A 19,326-nucleotide genomic window follows, 5' to 3' on the forward strand; every position below is an offset into this window, starting at 1 on the left:
GATGCATTGACGGGCGACATAATTCGGCATCGGTTTTATCGCTCGTCGAGCGTTGCCGAGTCCTTTGTGAGCATTTAGTCGCGCTGCACTACCAGTGTTGTAAATTTGTCACAACTAATGCAGCCTATAATCAGTAGAGTGCAGCGCTCTCGGCGCTGAGGTCGCTGATAAGACATGCCGCCACATTACTCAGCAAACTGTTATTATATCGCGCTCCTGCACCCCGGAGACCTCGCAAATCAAGCTGCACCCATGTTTTGACCCCTGTCGGCCACCTGGGTGCATCTGTAACTCTCCCTAGTCTTCTCACGTCATCATCGAAGTTTCATCTTCCCGGTGACAACTCGAATTTCTCATGGTACCCGATCGACACCTCAGCAGGCCCGAGTATTTAAGCCCATCGGAGACACTGAGACCGGTTCTACTGTTGACAAAGCACCGACCTCGAGCGAACACCCCTCAGCACACACAGACATGGGCGTCAGCCGCCGGGTCGCGCATGGTCCATTAGAGCCCCGAGTCGGGATGTGCCGCACGAGAGGTCAAACCGGCGCGCGAGAGCGGGTTACAGAGCCGCGCCGGGGACCGTCGGAGTATGAGATCACTGCGCAAGTAGGATTCATCGGTAGTTCTGGTGTAACGGTGCGCCAGGTGGGCGGTGGTTTGGAACTGTTAGCAGAAGAAGACCGGGGCAAGGCATGGTATAAAGTGCTGTAATTGGACAGAAAATGATTATTTATGTCCCAGCACGAGACATAATTGCGAAGCTACCTTTATCATTATATATGCATTATTTTAAAGGTAGTGTGCCAGCTTTCTTGGACCGTATGGAGTTAATGGCCCAGATAAGGAGAACCGGATTTTTAGAACTTATCCATACCTTCAAAACTCATGGAAACGTCTTAAATTCTTCAAATTTTGAGTACCCCAGTGCGAAATTCGCCCCGACGGGTTGTCGGTCGTACCCCAACCACATTTCACACCACTATGAACAATAAATGCACACACTGAAATCGCTATTACCGATATGCTCATCCAATCAAGTTTCGATAAACCCGTTCATCATCATCTCCTGCGGTTTCGAACACGCCTGTTAGGTGGCTTCTGATGCTCGTCGAGGTCGGAATTTCCAAATACGCGTGGTGCGTCGGGCCGCGCGCTCTGACTTCGGCCAAGAAAAATGCGTCAGCTGATCATTGTCATTTCTGCCACTTGCGTGTGGTGAAATGGGGTCATAACTTATAAGACGGCTTTTTCATATCAATTATTTTACATAAAATCATATTTCAAACCATAAATAATGTTCGACAGCCAAATAAAAGAAACAATACAATACGGGCTTACAGTTTAAGGCTCGACATTGTGTTGTCTACGATTAGACAGCTGATAACTCATTCCCGTACGTCGTATGGTAGTAACACTATAATGACCTTTGCTTATTGTCACAAGTGCGCCGCATTCGCGATTGTTGCCCGACGCCTGTTTGCAGGTGAGCCCACTACAGTTGTTATACATATCTAAAAACCGAAAAACTTTTAGGCGAAAAAGGCACTATTCCAGGCCCATTTTTGATTTTTTTTTGCGATATTAGGTAAAAACAGAAGCTTCTTATCCTAGGAAAAATAAAATTGGAAATCTTTCAAAGGTGGCACACTACCTTTAAGTAGCCGACCGAAGGCTCGTGCACTCCATCTTCGGGGTCACGCTCTGCAAGTTAGCGCGACTGCAGGTTACATTTGACAGCCCGCAGGCACTCGGGTGTCATTTAAACGGACACGCGGCCAAACATAACTGCAGGAAAATATCATCATTATTGTTGCAACCGATAATTTAGAAAGCTGAACTAAAAGATGACACAATCAACAACAAAATGTCTCCTTTTCATACGTACTCAATGCATAATTGATGAACTTCATTTAATGCACACTCCGCAATAAATACCGTAGATAAAGTCAATAAAACCTTAAACCAAAACTAGCGAAGCTATTTTAAAAACTAATATAATAAAACCAGCAAAGCTCAAAGCACCGCCACAAACAGCCGCAACAAAACACACTGAGCACCTGGTGCGTCCCAGTGACGTCATGTGAGGACAATCAGCTGACACATCCCGGCGAGGAGCCTCGTTGGGCTGTGAACAGACGAGCAGAGCTCCGCCAACAATCGGCTCTGTTAGATATGTGGCCGATAGCGCCGGCACCTTGGTCGGGTCGTGAGCGGTCGCGCTGTTCGGCTGGTCACAGGCGGAGGGGTGGTCTGGACAGGTCACACTGCTGGAGATTCCCGGGCAGGAGGGGAGAGGTCATAGGACTGAGATTGGTTTCAGTGGTGGGGCCTCTCGTGGGTTAACCTGGAATAGTAAACTGGAGAGGTCCTGAAGGGGATAGTAGATAAATTGGGTCAATAATCAAAGATTGGTAACCTGATAATAAAGTTGGTGTTTTATGCTTCCCTCTGTTCAGCATTTCCCCTCAGACGCCATAAGGACTCAGAATTAAGACAAACATAACTTGTTTCATGTTTCCTCGCTAGTTTTCTTCAGAACAAACTGGAAAGACTCAAACAAATAATCAGACAAGACCTTGACATTTATGTCTCTACGGGCCAAAAGGTCAACTCCGTCTCACGCTTATTTCTGAACATCCTTACCACCTGGGCTACAGCCATTTTGGGCATGCAAAACCTGCCGATTCAGCACATGTATAGTCAAGGGCTTACCTGCCCATCACGGAGCTACCTTCTACGTCACAATAATCAGATAACCCGGGGATTAGGCCCAGTGCCAACTCATTACCACAGGAGCGAGTGTCAATGAGAATCGCCGCACAGCCACCACGTGGCCGGTGGAGCCCGTGACACAGGTCCATAAGTGAGCAAAAATTGCTTTACCTCTTCCGCGACCTTTGACCCTCATCTGCAAATGAATATGCAAGCTAATAAACAACATTAGCACATAATCTCCGTCGGTGACCCCTGTAGTTAGATAAACCGCTCTTCTCTTGCCGTGACGACACTAATTTAAAACCCACGACATGATCTTTTGCGGCCGACCATCTTCACTTAGTGCACTGCGGGTGACCGCTAACCCGAGTGCCTTCCAACCGAAATCAGCACGTGCCACTGTGGCTGAAGTCTCTGCCGGTAGAGACGGGTGAACAGTGGCCGGCCGCAGTCAGCTGACCGCTCAGCTGACTGCTGCCGTTATTAGAGGCGGCAAAAGTGGAGCGCCGCAGCGCCGCATCTGCCCCTGCTACCGTCAGTGAATGGGACAGCGCCTAGACAAATGGGAGGGTGGATAGTTTCGAGAAGCAATTATAACTCGGACAGTAATGATGCCACGAGCTCAGCTTTGCAGCGTTGGGAAAGGGAGATTAAGTAAGGTAAACAATAAGTGTTTACGATGAAAAATAATCAGAGATAGCCAGCAATGGCAGCATATGCAATTTGAAAGTTTCTCCTTCATTGAGCAAACTAATCTCGATCTCATGAAACATATCGACGTAGAAATAAAAAGAAGCACCAGCCTCCAACACGTCTGGAGCTCAGACCGGCGCCAGGCCGCGCCAGAGCGGCCTCCAATGCGCCACTTCTGCCTCCGGATGGCGGCGTCGGGCGTCTCCCGCCCATTGATTTATGGCGCGTAAACCATTGGCGCCAGCTTCTGGTCATTCTCTGACAGCGACGGACAGGAAAGAGGATTGAAAGAGGGACAGGAAAGAGGATTGATGGAAGGTGGATCGTAAGGGAGCTCGTGAGAAGAGCCGGACGAAGGTGAAATTGGAGCGACGTGATGTCCTTCGGGCGCTCGAGTTGAGATGTGAGAAGATGTGAAAGAAGTCGAGGAGAGAGAGAGAGAGAGAGAGAGAGAGAGAGAGAGAGAGAGAGAGAGAGAGAGAGAGAGAGAGAGAGAGAGAGAGAGAGAGAGAGAGAGAGAGAGAGAGAAATTGGTGATAAGGCAATAGGCATGCACCGTGTTACGTTGTGGCACACATCACGTGCCATTACTTTTAGCTCCCTCCCACGAGATGTGGGACAGTATGATACTTCCAGCATGTCAATCCCTATCGCTGGAATGATTGAGCTGCATCTAACTCTAACTCCTTCATTGGAGCTCGGCCAACAAACCGTGCCAAGTATTGCACCGTCATCGTGCGATCGGTATGCCTCCCGACCGGTCAGAAACTGCTCGCGCAGCCGATCGCTGGACATTTCAACTATCCTGGGACAGTCCAAGAGCTGTGCTGGGGTGGCCCAGTGAGGGAGATGGTTGCCGACTGAGTTATGGACTAGCGAGCGGACCATCAGTTAGTATCTGCAGGGGAATACCAGCACAGAGTAATGTGGGGCGGGGCCATGTAACGTTCGGTGAGCGATTGGCTGGGGTGGAACTTTGAGAGACGTATTGGTCAAACGAGGAAAAAGATGCTGGGATGTCTTCGACTATCTTTTTTTTTTTGAAGACTTGAAAATTCAGCTGCCTTCCGCCCAATGCATCAATAACCTAAATAATTCGCATCGCGAATATTATTCGTAAATCTCTGGAAACGAGTTCTTTCGATGCATCAAGATAAAACATACAACGTCCTCAAGTGCTAGGTCAATAGATGATCGACGTTAAACGACCCGTCATGTTTTCTTATCCGTCCTCCAGAGGCGACCACACACCTTACGTCACGATCCGTTTGCTCGGACGCCAGTTAACAAGCGCTCGTCATCGCTTGCTGCCAGCGGCATCTAACGACCGCACGGATCAGTCTCACTGAAGCTCTTCTCAAAGCCACCGCCGCACCAACCCGCAATGAACGTCCCGCTCGCGGTAGCCGCTCCGCACAGGGGCTTCCTTTCACTGCGCGCATATGCTCCACTTGTCGATCTAACCGCCAGCACCGGAGGCTGCTGGCGCCCGATTTGGAGTGTGCTGGGTCTCTGATCCTGCAACTCATCGCGTCGTCTCGGCGAGACTCAGGTAGTCTGCGTTCGTCGGCGAGTACGCGACGCGCGACATTAGTGGAAGATGAATGACGTGATGACATGATGACGCGACACTGTGGAGTGTGCTGGGTGACCGAATCCATCGCAGGTCCGGGTGCGTAATTAGAAATGGGATGCGCAAAAACACACACAACGGTGTCCATCTATCTAAGAATGCGCGTCCCACTGCGAGTAGGAAGGTAGATTCCAACGGTGCTCGCTCAACTTAACCAAAACTCCTTACATCAGAACGACGCTCCTCAATCAGCACCGTCACGCCTGTCCATCTGCCACTGGCGCTGCGGATCGCTCGTCGTGCCATCACGTGCCGTTTCCATCTCGGCTTCCTCTGGGCGGCGGCGCCACTCGGCGACAATTCATTAGCGGCCGGCACGTGCTGCCGACCGGTCTGCCCGCCGGCCATCCCGAATGGAGAACTCGTGACGAGCATGGGATAAATACGCGAGCATGCGGGCGGGCCGCGAGGCGGGGGCGTCACCCTTCTGCAGGAATGCAGGACGGAGGCGAAGCGAGCCACGGAGCGAGCTACCGAGCTACCTCGAAGGAGCTACAGTGAGAGAGCTAGCTCGTGTAGCGGACGGGTGCGATACGAGGAGGAAGGACGGGCGACAAGAGTCCCGTCAAGGATGCTGTCGACTGAACACTGTCTCCACGCGGCGACGAGTCCAGTGATTGGCAGCTGTGATCGGCATCAAGTGGTGAACAAATTCGTCCTGAGTTGACTCTGAGTCCGACTCGATGACCGACTCGCCATCGGCCGGCGATCCGGCTGTGTTTTCGGCTGAAATGCACTTTCTCACGATGACTGGAAACCTCGCGATTCTCGCGCGGTATGTATCCGTTCGCGTGGTGTCGTCTCGACTCATGTCGCGGTGTTGTCGGCTCGTTTTACGTCTCGTCGGCTCGTCAATCGGTCAGAGGATCTCTCGGTCATCGAATCCGTCCGTGTGTCGGTCCGTCGGTCCGTCAGTTGTCGGCCCGTACCGTATGCAGACTCGTGGCGATACGGGGCGCCGATGGGATGCCTTCTCGTCTATCAATCAATGGTAGTGGCCCCGACATCGGGTGCGCACCAGGCACCTGGAAGCTCATGCCTTAACCAGGGAGAGATCGGGGTGCCGGTGGCCGGTGTGTAACTACTTAACGCCCGTCACAGATAACACGGGCAGCGCGTGAGACTTGCAAATCGGGCGCCATCTACAAGTCCAAGAGGTGGTCGGTTTAGCGACAGGGCTTTTAGGGCCTGTTTGAGGTGACGGATGGTGTAGATTTGAGCTCTTTGGACACTCACAATGACCCGAGACTAGAAGTTCGACAGGGCTTGTAACAGTTACAATCAGCTCCTCTGCTAAAGCTACTGAAAATTAAAGAGTAGACCAGTGTTACTCCTTCCTCCAAAGGGGCCATTTTCCAGTTGAGGGCAGCCCTAAAATACCCGAACTGGACATTTACTTCCCAGTCAGTATGGGTTGTTAGCAATAAAAACCTTGGTGGTCTAACCCAGTAGCAACCGCATATTTGAGAGATAACGGCGTGGACCATCATAAACTAGTTCATAATGGGGTAGATGATTCTCCCTAAAGAAACCTCGCCATCAAAGTCAACATGAGTCTATGAGCCACATCAGCACAGCATATCAGGAATTCCTCCGCATTGGCTCGGATGAAAAATATCGAACTAAAAATACCCAGTCAGTACGGGCGCCAATGTGGCACATTTCACGGTTCCTCTCAGCCATCTGGTCCGGCGGCCGATACATAAATCAATCCCCGGCGCCGCGTCCCTCCGCGTCCCTCAGTGACTCCGACTCGAGTCATCATAGTGACACCGACTCGAGTCATCTCAGTGTCTCCCGCCAGAGGAATCCGCCGCAGTTGAAGTTCGAAAAGCGACGCGCCAGGGGCGCCCGGCTAGTTATAAATGACGCAGCGTGTTCTCAATGGTGCGCCGTGTCGGCCGCAGTGGCGAACACGGCGCGACGCCCTAATGGCGCGGCGGCGGCATTGACAACGCGCTTTCAGCCGCGCCGCCACTGCCGCACGGCGCTCGAGCTGCGCCACATTCGTGTATTTACAATGTTCAATCAGCTGAATGCCGATGCCCGGCCGAGGCACAAAGGTCGATGGAGATGGCTCAATTAGAAACAGGGGCACCGTCAGGAGTTGGGTTCGAATCCCATAGGACTCTTCTTTCACTGTTATGATATTCTTTTGAGGAATTAAAATTAAATCCATAAGCAACACAAGCTGATCTATGTCATTTACGCAAAATTGAAGGTAAAATACATTTAAAGAAAGCATGTTTCGGACCATAATCGTCCTTAAAAAATAATTACCCAAATTCGGGTTATCTTATAAATCAAATCAAAGCCAGCTGTGCTTCACCCTCTAACGGTAAGTATAGTGCCCTGACGTGAAACGCCGGCCGCCGCGGCCCGGTTAGCAGCAGAAGGAGGCTGCGCAGAGTGGGCCTGTGACAGCTCGCACTCGAGAGGCCCCTGACCGTGCCATCGAAACGCCACAGCCTGCAATTACACAGGATGACACATAATTTCAATTACTCGTCACCAGAACTGTTCAGTTGGCACCAGATAACTCTTGCGGCTTTCGCACAGCAATTTCGCTAATTAAATGAGCAATTTCAACAGCACTATCAAAAGGCTATTTGAATACGTAATTAACCAACTTCAAATGCTGCTCAGGTCTGACGCACCTTTTGCTCTTGGAGTGCCGACAGCTGACAGCGCGAGGTGGACAGAAAGACAGACGCACCGGCAGACAGACAGACGGACGGACAGACAGACGGACGGAGGCGGGCAGTTTTTCTACAAACTTGTCGTGTGCGCGTTCAAGAATTACTTGGCCGCCCACATCGGGCGCCCACACAACATCTTGGAGACGGTGAGACGCCCCGGCAACCCATCAGACTCATACCGGCATCCGTCGTAAGGGTGACATTGGCGCAATTTACAGCGCCATAACGACCCTCTTAGCATTCAGCCAACAGGCCACGTTGAGCCATTTTCATTTGTTGTCCAAACACGGCGGTACCCCGTCGACTTTTGCACGAGGAATAGCAAACGGTTGGCTATTCGTTTCGTGGCATGCCATCGAAACGAAGAAAAAGATCTCAGAGAGGAGAAATAATGATACCATCGGACATAGACGGAGTGGCACACACCACAGGACAGCGCGTCTGATAAAAATCACAGACGGCCCGCAGAGCGCGCGGCAGAGTTACGTCTCACTCCGGCCTCACAGCGTGGACAGGTGGTCACCCACAGACAGACGGAGATTCTCTGCTACAATGGAGACATCTCCCGGTGACACATGTCAGAAATGGGATTCGTTGAGGGAATGGAGTCTCAGATGTTTAAGTTTAGTTGTTTATAGGTTATGTAAGGATGTTGTGACAAGAATGGTTATTGGTTGCTCTACATTCGTAGCAGACTGACCAATTATGAATCATTGACCTGAGCAGCCGACAAGGGAATAACTGCTCCAATGGCAGCAAACGCGTCTTATCTCATTCAAACTATCACATGAAATAAACAATTAAATTCTTACCACTACACCAGATGATTGCATGTCATTATGCCAGCGCAAAATCGGGGCCAATAAGAGTGAATGAACAACTTTCTTATATTCTATTGCAGCACATCAGCGCTTTGGCATAACGAGTTCCCCATCCACCGAGCCTTCCAACCCGCTAACCCTCAATCCATTTCCGTCTCGTGCTCACTGTACCCGGGCACCCCCCGTTCGCCGCCCTGGCTGCGCCACTGACCAGCGCCTCTCCACATCTAACAAACAGGCCAGATGGCGGACCGGCGCCCGTGCCGCGCTAAATGACGCCCATGCCATGGTGGCCAAATTGCCTTCACTTGCCACTAAAAGCGGGCGACAGCGCCGGCGTCTAGCGCACTGCAATTAGAACAGGCGGCCGCCGCGGCGGCGAAGACAGCGCACCGGCGGCGAATGGTCTCTGAGCGAACGACATCTGCCCGGCCGGCGGCCCGCCTCAGGCTAGAGAGGGCGGGCCGCCAATACATTCTCGGCGAGACAGAGCGACAGAAATTGGCGGCCGGCGGACCCGGCCGGCGACACAGCACGTGTCAGTGAACCAGCAGAACAAAAGGAGAGAACTGACTGGCAACGCCGAGCGGGATTCATTAGGATAACGCCCAGGGTAAATCGTGAATCGCCACTTGTTGTGTGTGACGAGATGCCTAGAAGATAATCGTCTTCCTTCGCTTGTTTTCATGAATCGTGCTGCAGTCTGCACTATGCATTTGGGTTGCCTTCTATTTATGCGGGGACATTGTCCGACAATGTCCGTCATTATTCATCTTCAAAGTCGCGGCGCTGGCCTCCTAGTGAAGCCCGAACTCGCAGGGCTTCGGTACACCGCCGGTCACTGTCGACACATTCGTCTTATATTCTCCTCACCACCCGTCGGTAAAACAAACAGGTTGACTATGACACCTGATGCCGGCGGCTGATGGCTCAGTATTGCTATCGATTCTCTCACACCATGCCTTTAGGTTAGCTCATACCAGCGCCCATTATCATAGAAGTGAACAGTGGGACAGGACCCACGTGATTCTCACACCTCACCAGCCTCTCACGCCGCTGTGCGCCGCGCAGTCATGTGCGCCGTTTTTGCCGTCCGACCCACCCCTCCGCTCATACGGTGGCACTGACAACTCACGTAGAGCTACTGGAGCGTCGTTTTTGCCGTCCTCTGAGCGCCTCCGTAACCCATTGAGGCGTACTCCCAGCTGAGTCTGATGAATGAACTGCTCGCAAAAACGACGCAAGTGGACTCGGGTGGGCAAACACGCGCCGAAGCGCGAGACGGTGATCTAGAGAGCGTTCAACTGAAGGACTCGTGACTTGAGAGGACTCGAGTGTCGAGAGGGCTCCATTACAAGAGGACTAGTTCTGAAGAGATCTCACTCATTCAAGTGTGGACATAGTCCGGCTCAGTGTCACATCACCTGTCATCACAACTGTCTACAGCGGACCCGCCGCGGGGGGAACCTCACCCCTTCACACCGTTCCAAATTAGCCGTCATCGCAGCCGCTCCACCACATCTCCTCAACAATACCTCGGTGCAGCCGGCGCGCCCCACTCCCTGTCATTGTTGTGATTATGTATCGTCCCATGCAGCGGCGCCGACGAGCACAGGCCGCCGAGACGCCCTACCGCTGCCGGGCCGCCGTCCGTCTCTACCAGCCCCGCTCGTACTGCTCGCTCCTACCCCGGGTGGTCCACGGGGCCCGCCTGCGAACGAGCTGATTGCCTCTGCAGCTGCGGAGAGCGGCACCATTCGCGGCGAACCAAACTGGGCTGGTATCGGCCCATAAACTGGAGGTAGGTGGTATATGTGTCGGTGTCTTACATCTTGTTTTTAGTGTATTACACATCAATTGCGTCTTCGTTTGAGAAATGAGTGAAACTTCTGACTCTCGCGCTCTCTGCGCTCATTCTCTCTCTCTCTCTCTCTCTCTCTCTCTCTCTCTCTCTCTCTCTCTCTCTCTCTCTCTCTCTCTCTCTCTCTCTCTCTCTCTCTCTCTCTTTCTCTCTCTCTCTCTCTCTCTCTCTCTCTCTCTCTCTCTCTCTCTCTCTCTCTCTCTCTCTCTCTCCATCTGTCTACCTCTCCCTTTCCATTTCTTCTTCACCATCCCTCTCTCTCTTTCCCTGTGCTCTCCTCCCATTCTTTTGCATCCACTGCCTGCCTCCTTCGTCTCCCCTTCCTTTTCTCGTCTTTCCTCCTCTTCCCTATTCCCCTCCCCCGTCCTATCCCCATCCATCCCCGTCTCTCTCTCCCGTCCGTCTGTCGCTCCGTCGCCGCTGTCGTCGACTCGACTGCGGCGAGATAAGTCTGATAGACGGGACGGCGGAGCGAGTAGAGACGCGTCACCGATCCTGCCAGCCCAGTGGACGGCTTATTGGTGGAGCCGAGACCAACTGGTCACGAGCGGATGTCGAACGAACGCCGCGGAAAACCGGCTGATCGGAGAACAGTTCCAGGATAGAACGCTGCACTCACATAACGGTAAGTATGCATTTGTAGACAGGAATAATTATGCCGAAGTGCCGAACGATTGATTGTGTGCAGGCGTTAGTTCGAGGAAAATGAGTGATGAAGGTGGTACGATACTATAGGGTGCATAGTAAAGCACTAAACATTCCGCCAAATATCTATCGCTTGTAGAAACGAGATCATAGGCAAGAAGAAGAAATATAATTAGGTATTAAACTGAACCAGTTTAAATATGCTAACATGCAGGGATAAGGAGGATATATCTAGTTCGGCTCGCTGAGGCGTTAAATGAGGTGTTGAATATCCCCACCCGGAGGGTTTAGCAGTGTAGATCGCACTGTGATATCTACAAACAATAACCATCATCGAACAGCTAGGTAAGATGTTCCCGCGAAGACAGCGACTGAAAAGCTACGAAATCATACATTAGAGGTAACTTCTGGAATAATGAAATGGCCAGGTGGCAGGTCAGGTGATTGAGAGAGATAAAACAGTTCATATTAGATGATGAACGGGCCGGCCGGAATTACCATAACAGCTCATTCACGGCCAAAGCTCGCGGCGAAATTCCGAATTCTAGAAGACGAAACCGGTTTAGGTTTACTGGAGTTCGACAGAATCAGACACGTTACGTGCTACTAACAGATCTGGGAAAACATTATCTATTGATCCCTTCAGTGCAGCCCTTCGCAGCATCCGTGTTTTGGTTGCACACGGTATAGACTTCATGCTCCGTCCGCACCTCATCCCTCGCACCTACTGTTCTATCCTCCCACCAGAGGTCGCATTCTCCCGGCGCCTGCCCCCGTGGCGGCCGCGCCCGTATCATAAAACAATTACGCCCGGCCCGGCCGGCGCTTGGTCAGTCGTCTCCCACTGGTTTAGTGTTCGCCCTACCTTCTCGGATTAGGGACGGGAGAATAATGGGAGGCCACGCTGGTTAGCGGTGGAAAATCGACACACCGCGCCGGAACGCACGCGCCGGACCTCACTGGGGTCCGCCGGCTGCGCGGAACTGCACTGGACCTCGGCGGTCTCACGGGTCTCATAGAGGCGTAACTGACTCCTCTGAGCTACACCGAACTCCAATGAGGTCCAATACGACTATTAGGTCATGCTTCTCTGCCAGATTTCGCTCGATGATTCAAAACATGTAAGTTACATGAAAAATTGGAATAGTAATTTAGGCGGACATTTAAAAGCAAGCGGAACTTAATTGTCGCCGAATTGAAACGCAAACAAGGTGATAATTTATTAATGTGACGAATGCATCTGAACATCCGCTTATGAGATGCTGGCCCGGCCAGTCCTAACTCATACAGTCGAGCCCATATCTCCTGCGATCTACTGAGCTCACACGGACGTCAAAGCCATCCAGGAACCAGAGCAGAGTTTCGTCACATCGCACCAGCAAGGTCACACTCATCACCATACCAGTTGGCAGCGTGCCAGATTTTCGTCAGATTCCCGGATGTAGCTGAGCGTCACCAATCAGCCTTTGTTTGTAACCATGGCGACCTCAGCGCCCGAGGCAAGACCAGGTCAATGTCGGTTTGTTTACGATTACCACTGCTGGTTTACTCATCGCCGGCATAACCGAAGCGTCAGTGGTTTTGCTGTTCACTAGTTGGATAGTTGTTGGGAGGAGCAGAAGGTGATGCAACATTAAGTCGAGCTGATCAAGAATTGATCGCTGGGTGGCAGAATAAGCTTATACTTTACATTAAATCGATACAATGCAAAGGTCGGCTACACTGAAGGATGTTGGATTGCGGACATCCGTCCCAGCTCAGTCACCAAGCCCCAGTAGCACGTCCCACTGACCGGGACCCAGCCGTGAGTGCTCTATCGGTATGTCACCCAACAGGTGCACGTGGTCTGAAGCGTTTTGCTGCGGTGTCCGTCACGTGTTTTGATGCAGTGGGCGCCTCAGCGAGCACGACTGTTGTGTAATTGAGTTGAGAACGCCGGGTAGATCTACTGTAACAGCCACAAATGAGCCTGTTAGAAAACATATTGAATTTAAATTGAACCCCAAGGTAATTGTATTCAAGGCCTTGTGTTTCATTGCGGTCGTTTATAAATTGCAATACTCCCTAGTACTTCAGATAATAAACATCACAAAATATGAAGCTGGTGTCTCTCCCCTCTTCTCTATCTGTCCCTACCATCCTCTCTCTCTCTCTCTCTCTCTCTCTCTCTCTCTCTCTCTCTCTCTCTCTCTCTCTCTCTCTCTCTCTCTCTCTCTCTCTCTCTCTCTCTCTCTCTCTCTCTTTCTCTCTCTCTCTCTCTCTGTCTCTCTCTCTCTCTCTCTCTCTCTCTCTCTCTCTCTCTCTCTCTCTCTCTCTCTCTCTCTCTCTCTCTCTCTCTCTCTCTCTCTCTCCCTACCTAGCCCACCCGTCACCGTGGCGCCACTGCGATCCTATCCTCACCTCATGTCACACACCCTGTGGTGCCGCCGGAGCCAATGCCGTCCCGACCCAGCCCGACCTGACCCGTGCATCGCAGCCATCTCTCTTCTCGGGACCTCCCGCGCGCGAGGACACGAGTCCGAGTGACACGCGAGCACTGTGCCGCCGGCGGGAGGGCTTGTTACACTGCGCGGGAGCATGGTAAAACGACACGACACCGCTGCTGCTTGAGGAGTTACAACTCGGTTTGTCAGAGAGTCATGACAGCTTCTTAGGAGTCAAGGAAAGTCGAGCAAGCTGTGCAATAGAGTCCTGTGGAGTTACTGCGAGCGCTGACTCGATATTGAACACACGTTCAGGAGTGGCTATTTAGTGGAGGCGCAGCGATGCTAATTCAATCACCTGCGAGTGATAATGGACTAGGCGTGAAAAACTTCAGGTAGCGAGGTGCCGCGACATTAGCATTTAATTGAACTGGCGAGAGACAGCTAGACGTAGCCCAAGTGACGGAATTGAGGAACAGCTTCTCGTCTGGAACAACGTCACGAAAAGGTCACCATCATCGTGTGACGCGGCGTCACGGTGAGCGTGTCACGGAGAAGACTGACTCAAAGACGCCGGTCCGTCGGAACTCCGCTCCCAGGCTTCTCAAGAAGCCTCTTCGCTTCATCGTGATACACGCCACCATCTCTCTCGGTAAATTACCCTTAATCTCGGCACAAAGACTGCTCTAAGGCGGCGTGTTGATTCAAACAGAGTATACGACACCTCAAACATCGCTCTGACATGTCGGCAAACGCGAGATCGTCCGGTGGCTAGGCTGGACGCGCGCGGCATACTTTATCGGCGTAGGGGTAGCTCCGGAGTCGGCGGCGGCGGCGGCGGCGGCGGCTGCATCTGCATACAGGTCCGCCGCCGCCGCCTGTCGGGTCAGTGTGCGGAGCAATGTTCGTCGCGCATGGCTGCCTCCGCCGGCGTTCCTTACTGCGGGGCCGCCTCCCAGCCCAGGTGGAGCCCAGGGCGCAACCTTGGCGGCCTGACCCAGACCCGTGCCGCCTAACAGCACGACTTAGCGAGCCACAAGGCCAATTTGGCGTGTAATGTAAACAGCAAAACGCACGTATGAACAACGAGTGATAAAGGCGAAATTCGGTCGTCGGTTGTTCATGAACGAAGGCTGTCAAAGATTGAGATGCACGTGCGGTGTTTGCCAAGGCTCCCGTGTCGTTACCTGCCCGAGATACCAATGAGCCTAATGATGCATGAGTGAGTGTTCTGGGAACCAGTGCGCCTCAGTCGCGGGTACCTGCCCAGTGGGGACAGGTCATGCAATTAATCGATCCCAAATTATAGCTGTCGACCAGATGTGGGTCTTTGGCCGGCGCGGCGGACCGGCGGCCGGCTCCTTTCTCGGTAAGGCACGAGACAGATAGCCATCAGACTAGTGGTGGCGGGTGGCAATGACACGACTCCATGATTCGGCGCCTGTCGCGCAACCAGTCACAAACATTAATTATCCTTACGCTACGCTTTTCGCCAGCACGAGCACGACACTTTCTCAGTGAATCATGAGGGGCTACGCCGGTTTGGAGGGCGGCGCTGTGGCGCAAGCGGAACAATCTCGTCAGCGCGAGCCACGAGCACGGTCCGTTTAATCAGAGCGTGTCTGTGGTTTGGGCGTTGACTCAGACTGGGTGATTTCCACCTCAGACTAAACCCAGCGCCCCTCACAGCGCCGCTGTCCGTTCAACTAATGGCTCCAAGCATCCTTGCCGGGGGCAGTAGCGGCGATCGCTGTCGGGTGAGAAAAGCCTCCGGCCAGTTCTCAAATCAGTCCGCCCAAACGTCCCTGTTTACCTGGTCGAGCGGAAGGACGGAAGAATCCATCACGGACTGACGGGCCTTCGGCGGCCGCTACACCGACCCAATTCGACGCGGCTAGCTTCCGCGTCGATATTCCGAGCCCAGTCGATTGGCGTGGGGTTTGTTCCCACACGATAAAACGCCGTCTCGCCGTGGTCGATTGGAGAAACGAACACCGCAGTTGGAGTGCCTGGCCATCAGTCATTCGTACCCAGGTGTCCAGTATTAATTACAGTCGGAACTAGAGACTCACACCGGCTCAGGTAGCCTTGGGCGACGAGCTGCCGCGTCGCGAATACGCGTTGACGAAGTCAGTAATTAGATCTGAAATCAAATTTTACTGACATCGTTCTATATTCCATGAGAAACACTATAGCGCCTTGCACGTAATTAACTGCTCGGCCATCCGGTTTCCCCGCTATATGAATAGTTCTTACCTAGACTTTTAAGTGACCACAAAACATGCACAGGAGTAGCTGGTTGACCTGCACACTACAAACCCAGTTTCTGCAGACGGCAGGCGCGTCTCCCCAAAAGGCAGCGGCCGTCCCAGTATGTCCGGCCATTATGCAGTCGCGGGTTCAGCAGCCCGCACGGCGGCCTTGGGCCGACCCTGGGCGTTTCCCCGTTCGCGGCGCGTCCCCCCGCCCGTCCCCCCACTCCTCCCCGCTGACTCCGGACAGAGTCATTATCGGCCGGACAGTCACGGATTCATGGCCTGGAAGCCCGCAGCCAGAGACGTGTTGGGGTGATACGTGGACTGCAGAGGTGGTATACTTGGAGAAACGGCGGTCAACGTAGATGTCACCACAAACAAGAATTCCTTCAGAAAGAACAATCACGCGAATCGCCATAACCTTTAGTCCCATGACATCTGGGTGATGCCATGGACACTACTGATTACATAAAATACGAATGGATGAGTAGACGGCGGAACGTCATCGCAAACATGGGTTCCACAGCCGCCAGTTTTGCTGCACCCAGCCCAGACAGCCTGTCGCCTCTTACCCTGCAGTCTGGGCCTCGCAGTGACCCACCTACCACCCCCTGCACGGAACACCACAGATACACCACGGCAGGCCCCCCCCCCCCCCCCGCCGCCGCTCCGGCTGGCACCAGCACTCCTCCGGCACTGTATTTGGCCGGCACCGGTGTAAGCGGCGTGTTGCGGCGCGGCGCGGCGATACCGGCGCGGCCAGGTGCGCCACTCTGTGAGTAAGAGATGAGGCTCCGAGCAACCACACGTCCGGGTGGCGGCGAATATTAACAATATCGTGGCCAACGACGTGTCACAGACCGGGTAGCGTATATGATTAAGACAATTCAGAGTGTACATGCAAATGAGGCTACGACACACAGTGTTTAAAGATGCAGCAGGCTCGTGCTGGGCACAGGAGTGGTTTTCATTGTTGATAAATGTTTCAACGTTTATCCTTTTAGACGGTGGTGTTTGGGGTAGCGGTCAATATTACGTCACCATTCCGCGGATTCTTTTCGAGTTACGTCTTCGCCGCGCGCGCCTGACGCGGTTACAAATGGCCTCACGACGCATTCACAACAACCCATCACGATATCCCTACCATTGTCGAACGATCGCTCACTCAACTCTCCCAAAAACCATGAATCCTAAAGCTTCTCCGTTCAGAAAGTCGTCGACTGAGCTCGTAAAGTGTCGATATGACAGAGCTGTGGGCATTTATCGCTCGCTGAAACGCGCATTATATGCGGCAGCGCCTCCCGTCAGCAGGCAGACAGTCGTAAAAACCAGCCACTCCATCGGCGATACATGAGAGCACAGGCACGAATGAATCTCGATTCACTCAGACTAGGGTGGGAGCCTGAGGTCGAAGGGCAATGTTCGGGGCAGGTGTCGGGCGGCTGACCCTCTGGGGGGGGGGGGGGGGGGGTGGCACTTGGCATTGTTTGGGTGGAGCGGGAAGGAGCCTGTTGCTACCTCTGCATGATACGGTGGGCGGAGACTTGTTGCACTAAGTTATTGAGCGGTGACGCGAGGTGGCAAATGAAGTGGCTTTCGCGCTGCTACTGATACACGATTAATATGTAAGTCGCAGTGAAGACCGAAACTCATGGATTAAATGTTACATATTTTACTTAAGTTGGTGGCGTATTTAAACACTATTTTCTACTCATGAAATGTAGGTACATTTTCAGTTGATAGTGTTTGCTATTCCTTGGGCAGTTTTGCCTCGTTTAAGTTAGCTTAAGTTTTAAGTTCAATGCAGAGCTTCCAAAACCACTTCGATGATATGCACAGTGGACACAATTACCCGAAGCGTGTCATATTTTCCAGGAAGAGCGAGTCCAGAGCTGCGCGAGCCAGTTTCCATTTGTGGATGAATGGCATGCTCCACATGTGTCAGCAAATGCTAATACCTCATATGCTTAAACCCTATAAGGACTGTGTCCTTTGCTTTTCATCTTAACCGTTGCGCATGACTTCATATGAGGTGTCTTTTAAAAGCATTGGTTATTTCTTCAGCCGTTCAGCCATCTAAAATTACTTAGCGTGAAGCGCTGAAAACATTACAGGCTATTAACAGCAGGTATTTGTGACCTCATTTCATATAGGGGCACTTTTCGTGATTGAAATAAAAAATGCATTGAATGTCTGCGTGGTAGCTACTTCTTTATAAAGCACACCGAAGACCTGCGTGACTACGTGACATTTAAAACACACTTTATTTATGTAACCTGTTGCTTCATCGCCTGTTACAAAGATGTGTCACTGGTCTTGTGCAGGTTTCTGGTCGCTCATTTGTCAATTTCAGCAAAAGAGGCCATCTATTCTATTTACGATAGGATTATTACGCCTCCATTGTGTCTTATCTAGAGATAACAGTATCTAATGTAGAAGGCTCGGTACTTCATCCTTCTTAGCGGTGTGACTTTAGTAGGCAACACCTGGGTATCGTCTTCACATTAGATCTTCATCTGAGCTTTTGGCATCTCAACATCTTAATTACTGCAATGATCACCGGTGTCGTACAAACTAAATCCAGTCCATAGCTGCATTATTTGATTGTTAGCGACTACGTGATGCATCATTTTGAGACTTGTGTTTTTGTGTGTGTCAAATTTTGTGTTTTGTTTCGGACATAATGGCTCATTGGGGGCTAGGAAATAGCACCGTTCTGCACCTTAGCCAAAACGCGGGGGAGGTGATAGCACAAACATAACAAATCCGCCACCGGAAAAAGTCAAAGTTCACACTCACCGCTTGTGGAAAATCCGTCATCAACCCGAGCGCTGCGCTCTCGCCCCGTTCCGACACTGACCGCCGGCAGCCACAGTCGCTCGCGCGCTACGTCCCTGCACGTCTCTACCACGTCTCTAGCACGTCCTCCGCACGTCCTCAGCACGTCTGGGCGACACGTCCGTCGTCGGCGGCACCTGGGAGCGGTGTTCGGCCACGCGTGGCACCCGGCTCGGTCGGACGACTGAGCGGCCGCGCCGCCGCCGACGGCAACCCGCCGCCGCCGGCGGGCCGGACCGCCCGCGGCGCTGCCCCAGGCGCCGCCGGCCGGTCGGCACGCCGCCGCGCGACGAGCGGGCGTGCCGCGCCGCCGACACGCCCATTGGTTGACGCCGAGACGTCACGCGGCGGCCGCCGCAGCGCGCCTGGTGATTGGTGGAGCGCGCACGCGCGCGGCGGCCTGCGGGTTTTTGCGGGGGGCGCTCAGTTGACCCGCCGCGGCGGTGGCGGCGGTGGCGCGGGGGTGGCACGCCGCACGCGCGAGGAGTTGGTTAGATGAGGGAACTGGCGCGGAAGTGACCCGCGAACAATGCGCGCGCGGTCAGCGGGGCGCGAACAATGCCGCAAAGGGTCGCGGGTTGTCCTGACCGTAGCGCGGCAGTTTTATTAGAAGGAGTTAATTGGAGGCGGCGGGGCAATCCGCTTCCATTCATTGATTGTGTGGGTTTTGTGGCGAGCTGGTTAGAAAGGGATCGGCGGCCTCCCCTTCTTTGGAAACACGAGCCACTTGTATATAA

At 52.8% G+C, this 19,326-nt stretch overlaps 1 protein-coding gene across 1 annotated transcript in view; it reads right to left on the reverse strand.

Annotated features, from left to right (window-relative positions):
• The window catches only part of LOC122370525 (protein gooseberry-neuro-like), a 109,808-nt gene extending 91,049 nt beyond the window's left edge, over positions 1 to 18,759 (reverse strand). The window contains exon 1 of the mRNA XM_043346188.1: positions 18,551 to 18,759. Coding sequence (XP_043202123.1) covers positions 18,551 to 18,571 — 21 coding nt within the window. The 5' untranslated portion in view covers positions 18,572 to 18,759. The remainder of the gene's footprint in view (positions 1 to 18,550) is intronic.
• Between the last annotated feature and the right edge of the window lie 567 nt (positions 18,760 to 19,326).

The sequence above is a fragment of the Amphibalanus amphitrite genome, unplaced genomic scaffold (assembly GCF_019059575.1).
Source record: "Amphibalanus amphitrite isolate SeventyFive unplaced genomic scaffold, NRLGWU_Aamphi_draft 001141F_arrow, whole genome shotgun sequence".
In the NCBI taxonomy this organism is placed as follows: Eukaryota; Metazoa; Arthropoda; class Thecostraca; order Balanomorpha; family Balanidae; genus Amphibalanus; species Amphibalanus amphitrite.